At 37.8% G+C, this 23,865-nt stretch overlaps 1 protein-coding gene across 3 annotated transcripts in view; it reads right to left on the reverse strand.

The window, feature by feature from the left end:
* Window positions 1-351: 351 nt before the first annotated feature.
* The window catches only part of MMP27 (matrix metallopeptidase 27), a 38,665-nt gene continuing 15,151 nt past the window's right edge, over window positions 352-23,865 (reverse strand). The window contains exons 9-10 of one of the 3 annotated variants that reach the window (XM_027849481.1): window positions 23,459-23,562; window positions 352-817 (exon numbers count right to left, since the gene is read on the reverse strand). In XM_027849481.1, coding sequence (XP_027705282.1) covers window positions 750-817; window positions 23,459-23,562 — 172 coding nt within the window. In that variant the 3' untranslated portion in view covers window positions 352-749. Of the gene's footprint in view, window positions 818-16,414; window positions 18,813-22,592; window positions 22,648-23,458; window positions 23,563-23,865 lie in introns of those variants that run through there. The other 2 variants (XM_027849479.1, XM_027849482.1) reach the window with 2 other exon arrangements.

Raw genomic sequence — 23,865 nt, forward strand, 5'->3', positions numbered from 1 at the left:
ATCTATTGTCCTAGGACCTAAAATATATTAAAAATGTTTATGGATTACCACGCTCAAAGTCTGTGAAGGTTACTATGACAAAAACAAATCATGGCCTAGTTCTTTAAACTTAGATAATCTGGTCCTTGGATGAGAGAAACATATGTAATATTTGGGTTACTCCCCTCTCATATTCAGGAACCTTAGAATAACTACCCTGGGTTCAAGGTCTTAATGTGAGTCCACATCCACTTAAAATAATAGCTTACAAACCTCTGCTCATGTGTTTGCTTTTTCTTTGATTAACCAAAGGACACAGTTCAAAGAAGAGCTATTTAATGAAATCCTACAATAAAATGGTTTACAGTTGAATAGTCTCCTCATAAACATTGCAGACATGGTTCTATAAATATGTAGCATCAGTGAGGAGAATGAAAATGCATAACGGACTCACATTTAGGGAAGTTGTAGAACAGTAGGAGTTCACACCTCTGATATTGCAGGATCCCTGGTGTCTTCTGGTGATGACATGGTGTCTCCCTAAGTATGTCTATTCCTCATAGGACATAGCATCTCTGCTGGGCTTTGCTGCTCCCTTCTAGTCTTGGCTTAGGGAGATTTCTTTTTGCTGGTCTTAGGTTTCTGCTGGGAATTTCTCCTTTCTGTCTTTTGGGCTCATCCCTTCAGAGCTAGCCAGGCCATCTCACTTCCATTCTACTAGGGTCTGGTGGATAGAACTTTCTGGCAAGGGCAGATTGACAGCTTTTTAGTCATGGCCACCACACTCCCATAACAAAAGCCCCAACGCTAAGATAGGTCTTTCCTTTTCCACAGATATCTGGAAGGAGATCAAAGTCACGTGTTAGGGGAAAAAAACCTATCTAACTCAAAATTCAAATAGTCTTAAATATTCCCTATAGATTATAAGACTCTCTGTAGATCAGTTGTGAAAAATTTGAATCAGAAAAAAGATAGACTAAAGAGGCAAGATTAAAGCATTGCATCTGAAGTCATGAGTTTGAATCTGATCTCAGGTTAGCTATGTGACCCTGGGCAAGTCACTTGACCTCTGTCTGCCTCTGTTTCCTCATCTGTTTAATGAGAATTATAAAAGTACCTTCCTCCTCAGATTTTTGTGAGGATAAAATAAGATAATATTCCATTCTAATTTTTAAGGAATTATTTTCTTCAGTGAGATTTTGGACCTCCATTTCTATTTGACCAATTCTGTTTTTTAAGGCATTCTTCTCCTCATTGGCTTTTTGAACCTCTTTTGCTTTTTGGGTTAGTCTATTTTTTAAGGTGTTATTTTCTGCAGTATTTTTTTGGGTCTCCTTTAGCAAGCTGCTGACCTTTTTTTAATTATTTTCTGGCATCACTCTCATTTCTCTTCCCAATTTTTCCTCTACTTCTCTTACTTGCTTCTCAGAATCCTTTTTGAGCTCTTCCATGGCCTGAGACCAATTCATATTCTTCTTGTAGGCTTTGGATGTAGGAGCTTTGACTTTGTTGTCTTCTTCTGGCTGTATGTTTTGATCTTCTTTGTCATCAAAGTAAGATTCTATAGTCTGAGTTTGTTTGCTCATGTTCCCAGCCAATTACTTGACTTTTAAACTCTTTGTTAAGGTAAAGCTTTACTTCCAGTGTGGAGGGTGTACTGTCCCAAGCTTTGGGGATTTTGTGCAGCTGTTTTCAGAGATACTTCTAGAGACCTGTAATTTTTTTTTAATTTTTAATTTTTTTGGCAATTGGGTTTCAGTGACTTGGCCAGGGTCACACAGCTAGTAAGTGTGAAGTGTTTGTTCTGAGGCTGGATTTGAACTCAGGTCCTCCTGATTTCAGGCCGGTCCTCTATCCACTATACCACCTAGCTGCCCCCAGGGACCTGTAAATTTTGAGGTCTTCCAAGGTAATATGATCAAAAGAGAGGTATTTACTCCTTTCCTGGCCTGTGCTCTGGTCTATGAGTGACCACAAGCACTCATTTCTGCCTTGGAACTATGAAGAGGATTTCCTCTCTACCACACCACAAACTCCACCACACCAGCACTCCTTCTTGCCCTAGGACCACCACCCAGAACTGTGACCCAGATCTAAGCACAGGCCAAGCAAGAGAATTCTGTCTGCTTCAGCACCAGCAGAGAGATCCCTGCAATCCCCCTCTGATCAGCCACTTGATCCCTCCACCATCTGTTGGCTGAGAACTCTGGAAGAAGCTGCTCCAGCTGCTGCCCTGGGGCTGGAGCCAGACCATGCTCCCCTCTCACCCAGATCCACCAGACCTTTCCTACTGACCTTCTAAGTTGTTTTTGGTGTTTGTGGGTTGAGAAGTCTGGAAACTGCCATAGCTGCCCGTGATTCAGTCCCCTGAGGGCTGCTCCAGGTTGACCGAGGTCTGGTCTTTCCCTGTGAAGCCCATGCTGAACTGTGCTCCTCTCCCAGCTTGGTGCAACAGACCTTTCCTATCAATCATCCAGGTTGTCTTGGGCTGGAAATTTGTTTCACTCTGTCTTTTTGTGGGTTCCACTGCTCTAAAGTTTGTTTAGAGTAATTTTTTACAAATATTTGGAGGGGTGTGGGGGAGAACTCAAACAAGTCACTGCTTTTACTCTGCTATATTTGCTCTGCTCCCTGAGATAATATTAATAAAGTGCTTTGCAAACCTTATAGTTCTACATAAATGCTAGCTATCATGATCATGATCATTATTATCATTATTATTATCATTATATATGCTTAACCTAAATTCCTTTATTATGAATATTGTTCAGCAACAAGGCCTGATTACTTTGGTGTTGTATTTTGTCTTATTACAACACAACAAATTATGGGGCCATCATATATGAAGACTTTCTAATTTGGTAAGACCTATTATTGCTTCTCCCTCAGTGGCAGATAAAATCCAGTTATCTTCATGCCATGATTAATGATTGAGGAAGCATGGTGGAATGGAAAGATGGCTGATCATGGAAGACCTGAGTTTGAATCTTGCTTTTGACCTTACTAGATGTGCGACCAAGGGTGAACCTTTTAATTCCTTTCTGCCTTAGTTTCTTCATCTTTAAATGGAAGATTGTGATGCCTGTAGTATGTTCCTTAGTTTGTGAGGCTCAAGTGTGAAGATATGTGTATATATATATATATATATATATATATGCATATATATATATAAATTGTTACATAAATAAGTATTATTATATTATTATAGTGAGGCATTGAAGAAAGATTTGTACTAACCATAAAAGCATGGATGAAATGCACCTGTATAAGCTGAGATATTAACTAGCCTGATAAGATCACAGATTCACAGAGGATTGAAGCATGGGCATCCAAAAATGAGCCTATTATCTCTACCACAATGGTCTATTGACCTGGTAAAGGAAATTATGGACAACGTTCCCTTGCTGAGTTGAGAGGAACGTTGTGGAATAAATTTACTTGGTCCTTTACGTAAGGACTTAAAATCCTGGATCTGGAAGGAGTCTATGAAGTAAGACGCCAGTCTCATTTTATAGGTAAGAAAACTGAGGCCTGAAAAAATTAAAAGATGTGGCTGAAGTCATACATCTAATTGGTGATAGGGCCTTATTTCCTTCTATATGGCTATATTGCATAAAATTAATTTCTCTCATATGCTTTCCTTCCTTTTTCTTTCCTCCCTCCCTCCTTCCTTCCTTCTTTTCTTCCTTCCTTGCTTGCTTCCTTCTTTCCTTCCATCAGCTAGGTGGCATAGTGGATGATCCTGGACAAATCACTTAGCCTCTGTTTGCCTAAGTTTCTTCAACTATAAAATGAGAATAATACTAGCACCTACCTTCTAAGGTTATCGTTAAGATCAAATGACATATTATTTATAAGGTGCTTTGCACAGTACTTGACACATAGCAGGTGCTTCATAAATGCTTGTTTCCTTCCTTCCTCTTCTTTCTTTTATTTCTCTCTTCCTTCCTTCCTAGATGATGAAAATGGAAAGTCATGAAGTTTATGAAGCCATCAGTCAGTCAACAAACATTTATTAAATGCTTACTGTGTGCCAGGTACTGTACTAAATGCTGAGAATATAAATACAAGCAAAAAGAAAGATAATTCCTTCCCTTAAGGAGCCTAAATTCTAATGGGAGAAGACAAAACAAAAAAAAAGAGAACTGAAAAATGAGAGAGGAGAGAAAGGAGGTATCCACACAGAAGAATGGTGACTAAGCCTGGTGAATGAGAGATGGCTGGTTTGAGCCTTTCCCCAAGATGGAAGTTTCTGGAAGAACTCATCAAGGAGAGAAGGGGCCCATAGACACAAGAGGCAGCTGAGGCATGGGGTGGGTGAATGGCAGAAGACAAAAAGTCTTTGTATAAAGAAGAGAAAAGTAGAGAAAAGAGAAGAGAACCCTGTTCTGCTCTAGAGAAGCTTCACTAGGCTTCTCTATCTTTGATATTTGTGGTGGGACTAGAATGTTTGAAATCAGTTTTCATCCAAGTTTTCTACATTTTAGTAGCAATGAAATATCATTATAAAATAACACAGGATTGTACCATGTCAACCTTTTTTTTCTTTTTTTTTTTTTTTACAAATTCTTTAACACAGAGATTACAGATGTTTTTAACAAGAAGACTAAGTATGGAAAGCCAGGGACTCTATTTCAGGAACAAATATAATCTAATTTGACTGGAGCCTTGGTTGAAGAAAACAAGTTGGAACATAAAATACTTTTTATATGAGGGAGTTACCACTAGGTGGCATATGGAGAGCTTCAAATAATGCCATTGCTTGGAAACGTGAAAATCAGGAGGTCTGTGATCACTGCAGCCACCGCATTGGCAGGTTCACATGAAAAGAGAAAACAAAGTTTGTCTAGAACTCTGTGCTTGGAAGTGATTCAAGCCCGGTTGGAACCTACCACTTAACTTACAGTTAGGAGACCTGGGTTTATGTTTGACTTCTAATACTAACTGTGTGACTAGACAGGGCATTTCTATTCCCTGATATGTAAAATGGGAGGGGGATGGTTTTAAATGTCCACAATTTATTAATTTGTTAGTATTTAGTTAGCAACTTCATGGTAGAGAGAGAAAAGTATCGAATTTTAAATCTAAGCACCTAGATTCAAATTCCAGTCCTGTCCCTTTATGTTTGTGTGATCTGAGTGAGATCATCTGGGCCTTCTCTAGGCCTTCTCAGATTTTCTTTCCAGCTCTAAATTTATGATTCTCTGACCTTTCCTTTGCCTGCTAGTAATAGCTGAGGTGTCATTCTGGCTGAAATAGCTTAACTCACAGAAACTAGGGATATTACTGCATTTTTAAGAGAGAAAGAATGGAGTCTTGAGGACAGACAATTTATGTGTCATTTGAGGAGAGTTTACTGTCATAACTTAGGGACTGGAGGGAAAAAAAAACTTAGAGAAGTTCTTTCATGAAAGATAGAGTGACAACTGTCGTGGAGAAAGTCTAAAATGACATTTTGAGAGACTTAGGTTTAACTTTTATTCTATGGAGAAAATATCCTGAGAAAGACTTTAATTAACATCCTAAGAAAGCTAAATGATGGAGCTGTGGTTCCACTGTCTGTGAAGGAGTTTGCAATTGCAGTTGATGAATAGCTGTGATCCTTTTTACAGCTACTATATTATTGAAATAGCTAAAAATATATCTTTGTGTTGTTAAGTACTCTGCAAATAATTTATATAGCTAGTGACACTGATGTTTTTAAGTCTGTGAGACTAGAGTTTGATATTGAAGGAGAGAGGGAGAGAGAGAAGGAGGGGAGAGAGAGAGAGAGAGGTATGGGCAAAAGTTTAATTTCTAAACTATGGTGAGTACTCAGCTAATTAAATAATTAGAGAAGTTGTGTAATTCTATTATGAGTAACTATCAGAATATACTCTTTCTTTGCCTGAGAACCTAGGTGGAGAATTTAGAAGGAAATGAGCTAGAATCAAGTAGAAAAGGGTAAGAATTGGTATTATTATCATCTAGAACAGGGCACCACATAGCCCCAGTTATGTACCAAGATTATATGTAATTCTTAAGCTTATTACACATGAATATTGTACTATAAAGTTTTCAAAGCACTACAATTAAATTTTAATATTTAATAAGTTTAATTTTAATAAATATAATTTATTAAGCAACTACTATGTATCATACATCGTAAGTCTCTGATCATAGAGTGGAATATGACATGCTCACCATTAAGTATGTAAAGCAAAATATATAAAACAGAAACATAAATGTAAATACACAGTGATTTGGAGGACAGCAGTAATAAATAAGGGAATCACAAAGGCCTCTTAGAGGAGATGGACCTTGGCTCTGCCTCGAGGTGAGGAAGGACTTCATGGAGTAAGACATCAAGGCAGATGATGGAATGCCCTGACTGGAGACCACAAAGTAGGCCAATTTGAGTGGATTGTAGAGTGTATGAAGTAGATTACTATGTAGTCAATCTGTGATGATCTACTATAGCCAGATTGTGAAGGGCTTTAAATGCCAAGCAGAGGAAGTTGTATTTTATCTTAAAGGACATGACGGACCATTGAAACTCCTTGAGCAGAAGAGTGACAAGATCAGAAGTGTGCTTTAGGAATATCAGTCTGGCTGTTTGAAAGATGAATTTTAGAACAGAGACACAAGGGTCTAGGATGAACAAATAATCAATCAGCCACTCAATTAGCAACCATCAGGTGACTGTGGATACAAAGACAAAATGAACAAGTCCTTACCCTAAAAGAACTTACTTTCTAAAGGGGAAGAAAACATGTACACACACATTTATATTTATATATAAGTAAATATATATGTATAAATAGGTACATATATAAGTGTGTTCATATTAAGACACATACAAAGTAAGATAAATATAAGACATAGATATAAAGTAATCTTGGAGGGGAAGGTTGATAGTTGAGGAGACCAAGAAAGATCTTCCATGGAAGGTAGATTAAGCTAGATCTTGAAGGAAACCAAGAATTCCAGGAATCATAAGTAAGGAGAAAGGGCCTTCTAGACATGGGAGCAAGTCAATGGGATAGCACAAAGACAGAAGATGAAGCACCAGATGTACAGAACACATAAGTAGACCACATAGTGAGGACTTCATCAACTTTTGTTGAATGATTAAGACCACTTGCAAAAACACACATTATCCTCAGTACCACTTAGCATTTCCTACTTCTCCAATGTGTCAGATGACCAAACTTTTTCTGGGTAGAGAAAGTAAGATCTCTTTCAGAGCTGAGCCAAAGGCCTTTTGTACACCATGAATGGTTTGAAAATTGCAGCCCCTATATATTACTACTTATCAAAGGTTTTGAGTTCTCATATAATGGGCAACTTGACTACTTGTAAAATATATAGCTATGTACATGGAAAGCAGAATTTTCTGGCATTAGGAATGTCTACATTTAGATAAAAGAAACGTTAAACTATCTCTTGGGTGAATAACCACCAGTTGTGGTACATCAGTGTAACAGAACGTGATTCTGCTGTCAGAAAGGATCAATTGTATAGATGCAGAGAATCATGGAAAATCTTTCATGAACTGATCCAAAGTGAAATAGGTAGAGCCATGAAAGCAATACAACAATGGAAAGAGACTATAATGTTAAAGGGAAAGAGAACAACCACAAACGCATAGAGATTTAACATTATAAACTTGGCTTCAAAGAAGAATATGAAAGGCTACCTCTGCCCCACTCCTTTGCAGAGGTGGGATGTCACAGGTGCGTATAACATTGCATATGGCATTAGATTATTTTTTAGTGTGTTGATTGGTTTTGCTGAATTTTTTTCTTCTTTTAAAAATTATTTGTAATAGGGGAAGTCTCTCAGAAAGGGAAGGGATAGAGGAGGAAGTATAGGTTACATAAAAACAAAAGATATAAATACATTTTTAAGTACCTTTCATTTTGCTTCCTACATGTTTTGCCTGGGCAGCTGCTTACCTTGCTCACCTGTAGCCCTGGCTCTAGTCTCTTTTCTCAAACTAAACTCAAAAACAAGTCCCTTTTCCAAATCATATTAATGCAATGAGTGCATAGATTCCTCAAATCAGTTCCTGAAACTGCAAGCTACGCTGTCCTCACATGGCTCTGTTCAAATTGGCACCTTAGGTTTCATAGACCATATCAATGCATTCCAGGTGCCAAGTTTTTTAACTCCAGGGATTGGAAAGATATTGGCTTAGAAAGCTGGATGAGTGGCATGCCAACTTGCGTTTGGTATACATCTGGGGCTCACATGAGAATTGTTGAAAGCACAGGATAAATGCAAAAATTGTTAGATGACTTGTTGATATGAATCGTAAACTGGAGTTTATGTATGGGCTAAGTAAGTGGTTGCCTGTGTAGTATGTTCTGAGGTCCTTTCATTTCCCTGAACTCCTTTCTGTTCTTCAACATCTCGTCACTTCTAAGTTAGACAGCAAAGATGGAGTCACTACCTCTTTAAAAGGTTGTGTATGTTTCTTGGCAAAGGAGATAGAGCCCTCTGCTGCTGCCATTACACACCCACACACCCACACACCCACACACCCACACATACACACACACACACATTCATGAAAAAATTAGCTAGTTACGGCCTTGTTAAGTCCAGCATAGAATGTAGAAAAGGTAAGTTAGTGTATGACTGTCTGACAGGCTCAAAGTAGGACTCTAGAACACAGTTCTTGAATAACTGAGGGCTGCCTGTAGATACCAGGCAAGGAAGCCATACTCAGGGTAATAGTTCTGTGGAATGACACTGAAGGGGAAAGTGAGAGAAGAGTTGAAGACACACTTAACCGTTTTTGCAGTTTTTTTTTTCTGAATTGGTTGTGCTCATCTGATAACCACTAATTATAATAGCTTAGGGATAAAATTGATTTAAAAAGTTTGCCATTTCAACAACAACAGTAACAATTCAAGAAATATTAAGTCTGTAGCATTGTGCTAGATGCTGTAAATATGAACTTGAAAAAAGACATATTCCGCATCCTCAGAGAAGTTATAATCTACTAATGGGGGGGAGAAGGTATATAGATAAGTGTAATACAAGGTAGAATCTGATAGGGTCAAAGGAAAAATATAGACAAAATGCTCTAGGAAAACTTTAAGGAGAGAACATTTTCAAATGGGAGGATTTGGGAAAGGTTTCATAGAATATTTAAGCAATGAAGAAGGAGTTTAACAGATAGGAATAAGATAGGGGTATATAATCCAACCATAGGAAACAGCTTGCACACAGGTAGCAGAATATGGGTTGAGATTGGGTACAAGGTATAGTGCAGTTTGATTGGAAAAAAGATTATATAAAAGAGTACATTAATGTGAAATAAGGCTGGAACCATATGCTGGGGACTTTAAATACCAATTTAAGGAATTTGTATTTTAACCAATGAGCCATGGAAGGTTTTTGAACAGGGGAGTGACATAGTCTAACTCATAAACTAGGAAGATTATTTTGGCAATTTCAGGAATGAAGAATTGGAGAGGGGATAGTCTAGAGGCAGTAAGTTAAAGTAGAAGACTACTGTAACAGTACAGGAGAGAGATTATGAAGGGATAAACTAGAGTGGAGGCTGTTTGAGTGGCAAAGAAGGGAGAGATGTTCAGGAAGTAAAGTCAGCAAGACTGGGAAACTAATTGTATGTGGGGAGGGGAAAGGAGAAGGAAGTCAAAATAAGTGAGATTTTGAACCTGTGTGACAGGAAAGATGTTGGGATACTAGGAAGGGGGATTGGTTTTGGAAAAGTGTTGAAAACTTCCATTTTATGCATATCAAATTTGAGGGTTTGTTGTGACATTCAACCGCAAATGTCCAGCAAAGATATGGAAATTCACAACTAGTGTTTAGGGGACAGATTATGGCCGATAGAATGTTTTGAGAGTTATCTGTGGAGAGATTTGAACCTATGGAACCTGTAGAACCTACTGCCATTGATGAAATCAACAAGGGAAGGAGGATGTGAGAGAAGAGATCCCTGAGCAGAGTCTTGGGAGATGCCCACACTCAGGGGGAGGAGGAGGGTGTGAAGGAGCCCTGAGAGTAGTGAGACCAGTTTCAGTAGTCATGGGATTGGAAGTGTGATTGCAAGGAATTGAGGTGTGAGTGAGTGGCAAGGAAATGGAGGCATCAGGTGTAGTCAAGTTCTTTTAGGAATGTCACAGTGAAATGAACAAGAGCTATAGCTTGGAAGAATTCATAAAAATTTAAGATAAGAGAAATGTTTACAGGGAAGGAAGAAGAAGATAGAGAAGGATTGATGCTGTTACATTCTTAAAGGAATTTGTAGGCTGCTTGTCCCACTCCTGCATGAAGCTTAGTGTGGCTGCACTGAGAGGTTTAGGGAGCTAACATACTCAGTTTCAGTACAGATCTGATGAAAGCAATTTATGTTTCCTAGTGTTCTGTGTGCAATGTAAGATCCACAGGTGGAAGAGCTTGAGGTGACATAAACTCGGCTCTGTTCACAATATGACTTAGGAGTCTGGCATCTCTGAGGTTAATATATTTAGCTCCTCAGCTTTTTACTAGGATTGCTTAAAGGTGTGGTGCATCCCCGCTATGTTCTTTAAAGAAATTGTGCAAAGAAACCACAGTGATTATAAAACCAGAACTTTAGAGAAATGAGTTGTGGAAATGCCAGGAAACACGCGTTGCAAAGAAGCTTCTTGATACTTCTGCAAAGCAAATGGATTAGATGGAAGACCATGCACTGGCATGTGCATGTGCATAAGTGTGTGTGCTCTAGCATGTATGTATCTGCATATGTGTGTGTGGATGTGGTCCCAAAGGGAAGCAGGGTAGAGAGTACAAGAAGACGAGTAATAACTTCCCTTACGAGAGGAAAGTTTGTACAATAAATGAATTCCTGAAGTCCAGAAACAGACAGTTTCAAGTGTTGGAAGTATTTTCCAAGCAGTTTCTTAATTTATGTTTGCATTTTCCATCTGAGATCCAAGAAGAAGCGTGATGAGCTGGTGAGAGAGAGAGACACAGAGAGAGAGAGAGAGAGAGAGAGAGAGAGAGAGAGAGAGAGAGAGAAAGAGAGAGAGCCAGTTTTGGCCTCAGGAAGAGCTGGGCTCAAGTTCTACCTAGAGGCTGTATGACCCTGGACAGGTCTTTTAATGTCTTAGTGTCTCAGACAACTGAGATAATGAGTTGCAGAGCAGTTACTGATCTGTATTTATGGAGGGAGTTTTCTATCACAATGAAATCACAGATATGGATTGTTTTCCCCTACCCTCTACCCAATCAATCCATCAATAAACATTTAGTAAGTGTCTACTATGTGTCAGGCACTTGCTACGTGCTGGGGATATAAAAAGAAGCAAAAAAAACAGTCCCTGTCCTCAAGGAGCTTGCAATCCAGTGGATTAGTTCATAGCCAATATCAATAAAAGACTAAGACTTCTACATGAACAGTGTGTCCCCACTACCCAAAGGTAAATTTGAAAGCCAGAATGTTTTGCAATAGCTGAATCAGGTGACAGCTTAATGACAGGTAATGGTTCCTTTAACATTTTTTAGACTGTAAGGAAGGGATTATGGATCGCGAGGAACAAACTATGATGACTAAGCCGATGTGACTAGATTTTAGGGCAGCTATAATTTCATTGGTATTAGTATTACTTCACTGATGCAGATCACAAACCCTCCTCACCTTGACAGCTTCATCAGTTACTACGACCCTCCGGATTCATTGCCTGGTGGCCATCCTTCTGAGGATGAACAATTTTGGTTGGTTTAAGGACAGTGAGCAGGATGGAAAGAAAACTGGGAATCGTGCCATTTGTGAATCATTTGAAGGAACTGACCATGGCATCATTCCCCTGCTCAAGAAGCTTCAGTAGGTCCATATTGCCTCTAGGTTAAAGTCCTTAGCAGTCTGGCTCCAGCCTACTGTTATAGTTGATTATATATTACACCCTTCACACCTCCTTGTATCAGCCAAACTCATCTATTTCCTATTTCTTACACGTGACATACCATCTCCTGTCTCTGTGTACAGGATGTCTTACAAACCTGAAATGAGTTGCCTGCTAAGCTCCACATTCTAGTTCCCTTCCTGACTCAGATCAAGTGCTTATAATACATCCTATAAGAGGTCTTTCTTGATTTTCCCAGAGGTTAGTTCTCTATTGTACCACTCTGCTATTACTTTGTATTTTTGCTTGGACAGTGTCTGACACATTGTAAGTGCTTAATAAATGTTTGTGTGTGTGTGTGTACGTGTAATAGGGGAGGATGGAAATTCTTTTGTAAAAAGCCTATCCTAATAGCAGTGTCTTACTTCCTGGGGCTGTCTAGTGTTTTGCAAACCCAATAACAAAATCCATGGGTATAACCTTATCTATTGTCAGTTACTATAACCTCATATAATCCCACATCTCCCAATCCCTCTCTTCTGCTGCCCTTTATTTTCATGGTGACCTTGGGTTATAGGATCATAAGATCATAGCTGGAAAGGACCTTATTGGCCATTGTAGTATAATTCTATCATTTTACAGTTTAGGAAATGGAAGCTCAGAGAGGTTAAATGACTTGTCCAATGTTAATAAGCATGAGAGGAAGAATATGAACCCATGCCTTCCTGACTACAAGTCTAGGACTTTTTCCATTATGCTCTGCCCAGTCCTTCCCCCCGCCTCCCTGCTGCTCTGTCTTTTCTAATCTTCCTACTCAGTCTAGATACATGCTCATTCATTTCAGTGATGTGCTTAATACCACCTAAGAATTCCTTACTCGTGACCTTCTGTCATTCCTGCCCTGCTAAGCTCTAATGCCAGTAAACCTCATTTATTGTTTTTCATTCTTGACCCCAGACTATCAAACATGCCTAAAGAAAATCACAAAAGTGAGCTGATTTTTGTCCATTATTGTTGTATGCTAAATAAACTTAGCTGGTCCTTCTAGGAAATACTTTTATTCATCTTGTATAGTTGCCACCCCCCCACTTTTCACTTGCTGCATAGCACCAATGTTAAACATTTTTTTACTCTTCCTAAGTCCTCATAGTCCTTTCCCACACTCAGTGGTTGACTTCTTTTTCTATTCTACTGAGAAAAGGACATTCCCTATGAATTTCCTCAACTTTTCATGAGTTGTGGAGAGGCATAAGATGTGCAATGGATAGAGCATTGGCTCTGGAGTTAGGAAGACTTAAGTTCAAATCCAGTCTCAGACATTTATAAGCTATGTGATACTGGGCAAGTCACTTAACTTCTGTCTGTCTCAGTTTTCCTCAATTGTGAAATGGGAATAATAATAGTATCTACCTTCCAGGCTCGTCATGAGGATCAAATAAAATAATATTTGTAAAGTGTTTGGCACAAATTAGGCACTTAATGAATGTTTATTTCCTCACAACCTCAAAACTTGTGTATATCTTTGTCTATCCTCTCTGAGAGGTCACCAGATTCCTGGGGGGGGGCATTATTATTTTTATTCAGTTTATTTCAACATTATTAAGTTCATCTGGCCCCAAAATTAAGAGCATTCTATGGTAGTTCCTACCCAGAAGGAGCTGTGGACCAGTCTTCAGTAGCAAATTGAGTACTACCATCCTCAGTGGAGTACCAAATGGGCACTCCTGGCACCTGTACTCCTTCAGATCAATATACAGTGAGTCCTGGGGCTGGGGCCGTCCATTCACCCTGAAACTTCCCTTTTGTGACTGTCTTTTCAACTACTACTTACTCCTTCTTTTCAATCTTCTCTAGACCCCAGTAAAAGTAAAATCAGATGTAATCTCTCATGGGTGTTCACAAAGGATGGTACCATATCTAATAAGGGCTTCATGGACCAGCATCCACTACATTACAGCCAATGAGTAAGCTCTTTTACCATTCCATGAAATGGCAATTACCATATATCAAAGAGGGGAGTCTACGACACAGTGCAGTAGTTGGGAGGCTAACATAAGCTCCCCTGAGGGCTGGTGGGATCAGTAGGTCACAAAAAGAGAAGCTCTCAGAAAGCTGCCTGGATCTGGGGAGTGAAAGTATCCAGTGTGAAACTCCCAGCAATAGGTGTGGCTCCATTGGCAGCAACACATTTTAAAACATCATGCTAGTCAGAACAGTGAGTGAAATACAATAGCAGTTGAATTTTGAAAGCCAATAATGGCACAAGTCACTAGCAGAAGTTTTTCCCAAGTTCTCTTCAGATTTGTGGTATAGATATCATTACTCTTTTGTAGATATTTGGAAGTACAAGTAGATGCCACCTAAGTGATTTCATGTAGCAAAGAATTTGAGGCTACCTCCTTCTTCATTAAGAACTCTAGGGTTATAGAAATTGTGAAAGTTTTGCTTTAACGTCATAGTGGAAATGGAATATAGCACCACAGGGAACTCTATTCCAAGCAGAGCAGAAACCCAAACTGCCAAATTCAATGGCCTTTTCTTTTACTCATCATCCTTCACTTTTTATAAGAATTGCTTCTGGTGATGAGCCCCCTTTTTGTCTACTTCCTTCCATAACTTTGTTTTCTTCCCATGTCTCTGACACTATTTCCCTATAACCTTTGATGACTGATCTTTTTCTTCCTGTCCCATTAATAATATATTTCCCTAAATTCTCTTTTTTAAACTTCTTTTATTTTTCTCTACTTTTATCCTTGGTGATCTCAAAACACAATAAAAATGAAAATTCACCAAATAAACTGAATACACTGGTTATCAGCTAGGTGGCCCAGTGGGTAGAGTACTGGGCCTAGAGTCAGGAAGACCTGAGTTCAAATTTGACCTTAAGCACTAGCTGTATGACATTGGGCAAGTCACTTCTGCTTGCCTCAGGTTCCTTATCTATAAAATGAGGATAATAATAGCACCTACTTCATAGGGTTGTTGTGAGGATCAAATGAGATAGTAATTGTAAAATGCTTAGCACAGTGCCCATTGCATAGTAAACTCTGTAAATGTTAGCAATTATCATTTCCTGCTATTATTTTCAAAAGCTTATAATCATGATGGATAAAAACTACATTAAATTATTATAATTATAAATATTTTATGAAATATCATATACAAAAAAATTGATTACCTCTGACCACCCGTTTTCTGTCATTTGGTAGGGAAGAGGAAGGTACAGCAGTAGTTGTATCTCTTGACTCCAAAATGTGATTAAAAAAAATTGGTTACTAGTTACTATGCAATAAATTGTCCACTGGTCCTTAGAAGAAGAATATAACAGTGAAAATTCTGTTATACTGCTCTCTCTCTCTCTCCCTCTGTATATGTGTGTGTGTATACATACATACACATATATATACATATATACATATACACATATACATATACATATACATATATATATATATATATATATATGTGCCTTTTCTTTACTAAGGCTCAAGCTCTTCTTTCCATGCATAAATACAGCCGCCCAGCTCTCCCTATGTGATGCCAGTAAGACATGGTTCTGGGATGTGTTCTGAAGGTGGACAGATTTGGAATGAATGTTGGATAGGGACAGAATATATGTGATTGTGAGTCAGATGCAGCTTGTAGGTCAGATATAGGAAAAAAACAGCCTAAAAACATATTCTGTAGACACAGATTTATCTATTTAGGAACTTCCCTATATATCTAAAGACCAACATTTGAGGATGTGGATTTCATACGAAAGTGTGGTCTTAACAATATTTGATCAGAAATCTCTACAAGTCAGCACACAAAACTAGCTCTCTAAGCAAGTGATTCATTTTTGAGGTTCACCTTTCATGAATTTCTCTCTTTGGCTTGATGTAAGGGGTGAAAAAGTTATCTCTGCTTAATGAGTGTGCATTCATTTCCATTCCATGGTGATGATTAAATTTACTATCTTGGATCAACATGGTTTATGTAGGTGAGATCTCCGAGACAGAATGATAAATGTCACAAAGTCATCTTACTTGTCCATGAGAGAATTTCTTTGAGCTCCAGTCATACTGACTTGAAGAAAATAAGACAGAGTCAAGGGCATAGCCCTAGTTTTCTGTTAGCTATGGAGCACAGTAGGGAAACAACCAAGGAGCCTGCTAATCTCTTTCTGAGCTCAACATTTCTTCCATGAGGACTTATAGGATAATAGCATCATAGATCTAAAGTTGGGAGAAGTGTCAGAAATCATCTGGTATGATCCTGGAGCCTGGAAAAGTGGAATAACTTACTTGAGGTCATACATACATTGCCTAATTTCAGCCTTGGTTTTCCACCTGTTCAAATGGGGTGGAAAGAAGGGTGCACCCAATGCCTTTCTTTTAATCTTTTAGATAATAATAATAATTGTTGATATAGCTAATAATTATATACTAATATATACTTTTATATATTTATATATTATAGCTTATACATGTTTATATATTTAAAGTTTGCAAAGTGCTTTAAACAAATTATCTCATTTTATTCTAACAATAACCCTGGGATGTAGGTGCTGTCATGATCTCCATTTTACAGATAAGAAAAAATGAGGCAGATAGAATTTAAGTAATTTACCCAAGGTCACACAGCTAGTAAATATCTGAGGTCATAGTTAAACTAAGGTCTTTATGACTGCAGGCTCAATGATTTATCTACTATTCCACCTGCCATTCTAATTGTTCTAATATTTAGATCTATATTAGAAATCTGCAGTGATATGTCTGGATTTTTAGCAGAAATAAATAGTAGGAGTCAGAGTGGTAAAGGGGAAAGAAGGAGGGATTTAAAGTCTGAGAACCTGGGTACCAATACTGGCTCTGCCAATTACTCCCTCTGTGACATTGGCTAAGTCTTTTAAGCTCTCTGGGTCTGTTTTCTAATCAGAAAAATGAGAGATTTTGGACAAGATGAACTCCAAGGTTTCTTCTAGCTCTTAATGTGTGATCCTCTAATATTCCAAGAGATTGACCCTCTTGTATCATTCTTGATATTTCCTATGAAGATTCTCTTTCTTTAAAGTTAAGAATAGCTGCCTGGAATTTCAGATACTCACCAGATTAATTAGCTTTGGGGATAGTAACACCTATATGTGGAAAAGAGTACAGTTTGCTGGGAAAAGTACTGAGTTAAAGTCAGAGGACCTTCAGATGATTAGTCTCCTTGAGCCTCAGTTCCTTAGCTATAAAATGAGGTTATACAAAATGACATCTGTGATTCTTTCCAACTCTACATTCATCTACATTCATGTTCTTTTATTGAGTCTGTAAGTCTCTCTCCCTCTCTCCCTTCCCCATTCCATGATAACAAAAACAAAACCACTCATTCAACAAATATTTATTGAGTGCCTAATAAGAGAGACATTATGTTTATAAAAACATTTTTCACTTCGCAGGTGGTGCAAAGTTTTATAGGCAGCAGTGCGGCATAATGAATAGTGAATTTCTACTAAAAAAATCTGGGTTCAAGGCCTGGTTTCTCACTTTGACTAGTCACTTCACCATTTTGAGACTCAGTTTCCTTATTCCTTCTTAGTAAAATGGGAATAACTACATTTCCACTACCTACCTTACATGGTTGTAGTAAGGAATATATTCTATCAACCTGTTCAGCTATGCAGAAATGTGAGTTATGTATATTTACATGGAACTCACTAAAATGTCTTTGGTAGTTGGAAAAATTCTGGTCTCAGGGAAAATAACTATTTAGAGAAGAAGTAAGAATGAGTCTCGTGAAAATGTATATAGCACCTGTGACATTTTTCAGTTTCTGTACTGTCTCTAGTGGTTTGTAGTTCCTATATCCACACCCAATTAACATTAAATGAGAATGAGATTCTCACATCTTCCAAGATAATGCATTGAGAGCTTTGCTACTAAGAAAAGAACTAGAATTTAGGTTGGTGACTAATAGTATGAAAAAATAAATGCTAGAGATAGAGAACTTGCTGTAGAAATTTGTGTGATAGAGGGCAAAAAAATGCTAGATGTAGAATCAGAAGGACCACAGTTGAAATCTTGCCTCTGCTGGTTAACCAGTTGTGTGATTTTGGTCGTCACTTAAATTTTCTGAACCTCCATTTTCTCATCATAAAATAGGGATGATAATACCTGTAGTACCTATCTCATAGGGTTATCATGAGGTTCAAGTGATAAAATATATGTAAAGCACTTTGCAACTTTCAACTTTAGAGCACTCTATGAACGTCAGTTATTATTAGAATTTGAAGGGTATCCAAGAATATGGTTTATAAGAGAAATGATAAATATGAGAAAGGACACTCTTCACATTCACATGCCTCAAATCAAATATCTATTGTTCATGTACACACGCTTGCAATTTGCATATTACTCAGTTTTAACACATGTAAGTTATAGTTAGATTGGGGTTATTTGATCTAGTTGAAAAACAATTCTGAGTTTTGCTTAATAAATGTTGTTAGTATTTGGTCATTATTAGTCACTTACTCGAGTCTTCTTTATGCCAACAAAGTACTGGGATTGTCATATGGGAGATTTAAGAACAACTTAACAGTAAGCATAATAAAACACTGAACCTGGTAACTCCCAAAGGACGTAGAGTCACCATCCTTAGTCTTTAAGGAAAGGATTTATGGCTATCCATCAGGAATGATTCAGGAATATTTTGGGGCACAAGTCTAGAATTGATGACTTTTTGAAATCCCTTCCCCATCTATTATTTGACAACTCTTCCATCAACTGTAGATTTCTGTCAGCAGATAAGTGATACAGTAAATAACTAATATAAAACTCTGTTGAGAAATCACTTGCATTGATTTTGAATTTGAATTGTTTTCCTGGCTAAAACCATAATAAGGTGATGAGTTGAATGTTTTTTGACACTTGAACCAGCTGTTGGCCTCCAAAACTCGAGTAATATTCTTGGTATAAGGGTTAAACTCAAATTGTTTTGTCCCACTGAAGAAATAGAAGAATCCTAGAAAGAAAATTAAGCCCAATTATTACCTTGTACAGTTAAGTAGTCATATCTCTGTCTCTCACTTTGGGGAAGGTCCTTAATAATTTTGAGAGTGTAAAGGGGTCCCTAGACCAAAAATTTTGAGAACTGCTGATCTAAACCAACTATACCTGAACAGAAATTTCTTCTACATTATCACTGACAGATAGTCATCTGGAGTATATGGCTAGGTGGTGAAATGCATAGTGCAGGGGCTGGAGGCAGGAAGACTCATCTTCCTGAGTTCAAATCTGGCCTCAGACACTTACTAGCTATGCGACTCTGGGCTAGTCATTGAACTCTGTTTATCTCAATTACCTCATACGTAAAATGAGCTGTAGAAGGACCTTTGCCAAAAAAAAAAAAACAAACAAACCCCAGATGGGATCACAAAGAGTTGGACATGACTGAAATGACTGAACAAAAACAACAACAGCATTTAGAGTTCATTTGAAGATTTCCAAAGAAGCAGAGCCCCTTCCATCCCCAGGCAGCCTGATCCAATTTTGGATAACTTAAACTGTAAGAAAGTTTGCCCTTACATCAAAGCCTTTCTGTAATTTCCAGTGGTTCTGTCCTGGAACATCGAAAATATTTATCATGTCCTCTTGTATTTTCTCCAAGCTAAACATCCTTAGTTCCTTCAATAACTCTCCTGTAGAGGGCCATCTCCAGTCATCCTGGTCTATATCTTGCCACTGAACCCAGATGCCTCCAGAGGAGAAAGTGAGGCTAGTGATTTTGCACAGCCCTCTCTCACTTAAATCCAATTCACTTGCATGTCACAGCATCACCTCCCTGATGTCATGGTCCTCTTTGAGAATGAAGAACAACCACCTCCCTTAGTAAAGCCTTTGGTCCTTCTCACTATCCTTTTAGCTTACCACTGGACATGCTGTAACTTATCAAATCCTTCCTAAAATTTGGCAGCCAGAACTGAAGGCAATATTCTAGCAGAGAACTTAGTAGTGTGGAGCACAGTGAGATAATCACTTTCCTAAGCCAGGACACCACCCTTCTCTTGTGCAGCCAAACTTCACGATAGAATTTTTTACTTAAAAAACATACTTGACTCATCTTGTATTTGCAGTATACCAAAACTCTGAGATCTTTTTTCACATTAGCTGTTGTCTAGCCACAACTTCCTATCATATACTTGTGTGGTTAATTATGAAAAGTCCAAATTTAGGAATGTAAATTTATCTGTATTCAATTATATTTATTAAGTTTGACCCATCTTTATAGTCTATCAAGACCCTTTGGAATTCTTACACTGTCATCTCACAAGTTTGCTATCCTCCCCAGCTTTGTGTTAAATTTGGTAAGCATGCCATCTATGTCTTTGACTTATTGATAAAGATTTCGAACAGCAAAGGAAGGAGTGATCTTTGGGGAATTCTACTATAATGCTCCTTCTAGGTTAATTTCAACCCACTAATGTCTACTTTGCAGGTCATCCAATTGGTTCCATATCCACCTAGCCATACTCTTGTTTAGGCACATTTCTCCAACACATCTTCAATTTAATATAGTTGTTTGTAAAATACTTTGCTGAAATCCATTGCACCCTGACCTACCAGTGCAAAATCCTGTCAAAAAAGTAAATGAAGGTATTTTGTTATGCCTGTTCTTGATAAAATCATGGTGGCTTCTAGTAATCGGTAAGTAGTAATCAATTCTTTTTCTTCTTTAAATGCTCACAAGTGATCCCTTTTATAACATTCTTTAGAATATTTATAAAGAATCAAAGTCAAGTTCTGCAACCTATAAGTTGTAGACAAAATATGTCCATATTACATATTTCAGCCCCTTTCCTATTCTCCAGTTTTTCGGAGATCCCTGATAATATCTCAGAATTCACATCCATAAGTCCTTTCGGTAAATTAGGTTATAGTTCATTTACTGACATGAACTCATTGAAGATAGATACCATCTCCTCACTTCTCTTGGGGGTACAGTTCTATTTTTAACAATTTTTGTTCTCTCCTGAATCCAGAGATATTTTTTCAGAGTAAGAAAATAGAAACAAAGCAAAAAAAAGAATAATTCTGTATTCCCTTCATTATACATTATCATAATTCTAGCAAGGGTCCCATCTCTTCTTTGATCTGTTTCCTTGACAGAGCTTAAAGGGAAAAAAAAAAACGAACTCAGCCTTTGTGATAAGTGTCCCATTTGAAGGATGGTCATCTAGAAAAGTAGCTAGATTTGCTCTGGTTGGTTCCAGAGGGCAAAACAAAGTACAAAAAAGAGATGGAAATTGCAAAGAAGTGGATTACAGTTTAATATATGGAAACTGTTTCAACAATTGGAGCTGTCTTAAAATAGAACAGGCTTAGTAAGTAAAGACAGTCCCCATCTCTGAATCAATCAGAGGCATGAGTACCAGTGGCACTGCTGAGCCATCCATTTTTTGATTGCTCTTATCAACTTTCCTTATTTTCAAATCACACATTTCCTTAACAATTTTCCTTTTTACCATTTGTTTCATGCTGGTCATCACTGAAAATATTCTGCAGTCAATTATATGCCCACTGAATATCTATTTCTCTTTGAGTTAGCCATAACTTTGATTATTCAGACACTGTGGTGTTCGAAGATTTTAAGCTAAACAAAATTGCCAGGAGAGCATTTATGTTACAACATAGGTTTTTTTTTGTTGAGAACTAGTTTGACATCTTCAAAGCATTGTACGAGTTCCAAAATGCAATTGCCTCTACTCTTTCTTCTATCTATTTATAGGTTCAAGTCATTGCCTTCCTAGGATGCCTATCCCAGCTGTATGTAACTGACATACAAACTCAAGGATCTGATGATACAATATGTCACAGTTTGAGCAACAATCATTTTTCATTCATTTAGTTTTTCCTAGGTGAATTGTTAGGCCAAAACTCTTTTAAGTAACCTTGGATCTCTTTGAGGAAGCCCTGTAATCTTTTGGAGTTTGATGTTATCAAACACTATCATCTACAAACAGGATCATCAGAGAATCATCTATGTGGAATCTTTCCTCTATTTGTACCATGAACAGGGCATCCTCTACGATAGTGAGGAACAACTTTAGCTAAGATATGTCTCCTTGCTTTGTACCTTACTTGACAGTAATAACCAGATTCAATTGAAACATTTATCTCTGTAGTTTCATTTATCAGGATAACTTATATCATCTTAATGTGGTCACAAAACACTCCTTAATGGAGGAGAGCTTCTAAGGTCGTCTTTTGTTCTACTGAGTCAAAAACTTTTCCACTTTAAAAATAATTTACAAATAATAAACACAGTAGGATCTTGTTCTCTGCACCTTGCAGTCAGATGAATGACTATGAAGCTGTGACTTATTGAAGAAAATCAATTGCAAAAGGTTTCTATACTTGTAGATTATTGTCATAAGAATTGAATAAAAAAGAGAAAGCAAAATATGTAGGTATTTAGGTGTTGCAGCATTCTCAGTCACTTTGGAGTGGTTATCAAATTTTTCTGTGTTTTCTTTTCTGTTCTTTTGAAATCTTGCCCTCTTATAAAGTAATCCCTCCCAATGTTTTCAAGATTGTATCACCTCCAGTATAGATTTCCTTGTTCTATGTTGGTCTGGTCAAGCCACTTTTCTTGACATTCTATTCTTCAATGCTACTTAGAATTCTTACGTGTTGATGCTTCTGCTATGGTGTCTTCTTCTTCTTCTTCTTCTTCTTCTTCTTCTTCTTCTTCTTCTTCCTTCTTCTTCTCCTCCTCCTCCTCCTCCTACTGTTATTATTATTTCTTCTCATTTAAGCATCTTCAATTTCTTTTTCACCAGTGGTTCCTTACCATCTTCCTGCAAAAATAGTCAAATCTCCCATGTCCAAAAAAAAAGCTTTTTCTCAACTGAGTGTGGTGCCAAATGCCTATGTATATGCCCTGATACTGAGGTGCTTAGAGCCAGTGTATTGCTTGAGCTGAGGAGTTTTGAGATGTAGTAAGGCTAAAGCCAAATGTGCATCCTCACTAACTCCAGCATCAAGATGATAAGCCTGTGGGAGCAGAAGGGCTACCAGGCTGCCCAAGGGGTAGAGATTGGGCTCAGACTGGAAATGGAGAAAATCAATGTTTCTGCACCAGTCAACAGTAGGATTGGCAAGAGTGGCTACTGAAATTACAATCTAGGTGAGAGAGGGTGAGCTAGTCTCAAAAACAAGCCTTCTCTTGACGCTTCTGCTCCATTCAGTGACTGTGTCATTTCTCTTTTCCCTTTTAATACTGAATTAATTGAAAAAGTGTTGTTTATATAGTGGTTTTACTTCCTTACTATTTATTCTTTCCTCATTCCCCCTGTGATGTAGTTTTTGACCTCACCATTCCAGTGAACCTGTGTTTACACCAACCACCAATGACTTCCCAATTTTTATATCCAGTGGCCTTTCCCCCCACTTCTCATACTCCTTGACTTCTTTGTAGTTCTTGATACCATTGTCTATTCTCTTATGCTGGGTATCTTTCCCTTAGTGACAGAGACACCAAAATCACTTGGTTCGCTTGGCAACTATATTTTCTTGAAAGCAATGAAAGTACGTATCTTTAAGAAGGATTCAGACTTTTAGTCATTTAGAATAGCTTTCCCACATATCCTGTTTGGAATTTCTACTTACTCTTATACTGGAATGCAGCATCAACTGGGAGGCCAATTCCTGGAAAGAGTCCTGATATTCGTCTAGGGTAACCTTTTTCCATGGTTTGGTTTATTTCATCATATCTGCAATATAAAATGGAGCAAGGAGTGGAAGTTTCAAAGAGGCAAATTTAGACTTTTTTAAAAAGAGAAATAGTTCCTAACAATTTAAGATAATTTGAGTCAGATAGAATAGGATGCTTCCGAAGATACCGATTTCTTCCTCAAGAAAAGTTTTGTTGGTTCTCTGTTGGGTATCTTTGAGAGAGGATTCTTATTCAGGAGTGCATTGGACTATATAGACCCCAAGGTGCCTTCAAACCTGGAGATTTGTAATTGGCACACAGCTTGTGCCCCAAAAGATGCTGACAGCAAAAAGCCCTATTG

The sequence above is a fragment of the Vombatus ursinus genome, unplaced genomic scaffold (genome assembly GCF_900497805.2).
Source record: "Vombatus ursinus unplaced genomic scaffold, bare-nosed wombat genome assembly UNPS02007612.1, whole genome shotgun sequence".
NCBI classification, from domain to species: domain Eukaryota; kingdom Metazoa; phylum Chordata; class Mammalia; order Diprotodontia; family Vombatidae; genus Vombatus; species Vombatus ursinus.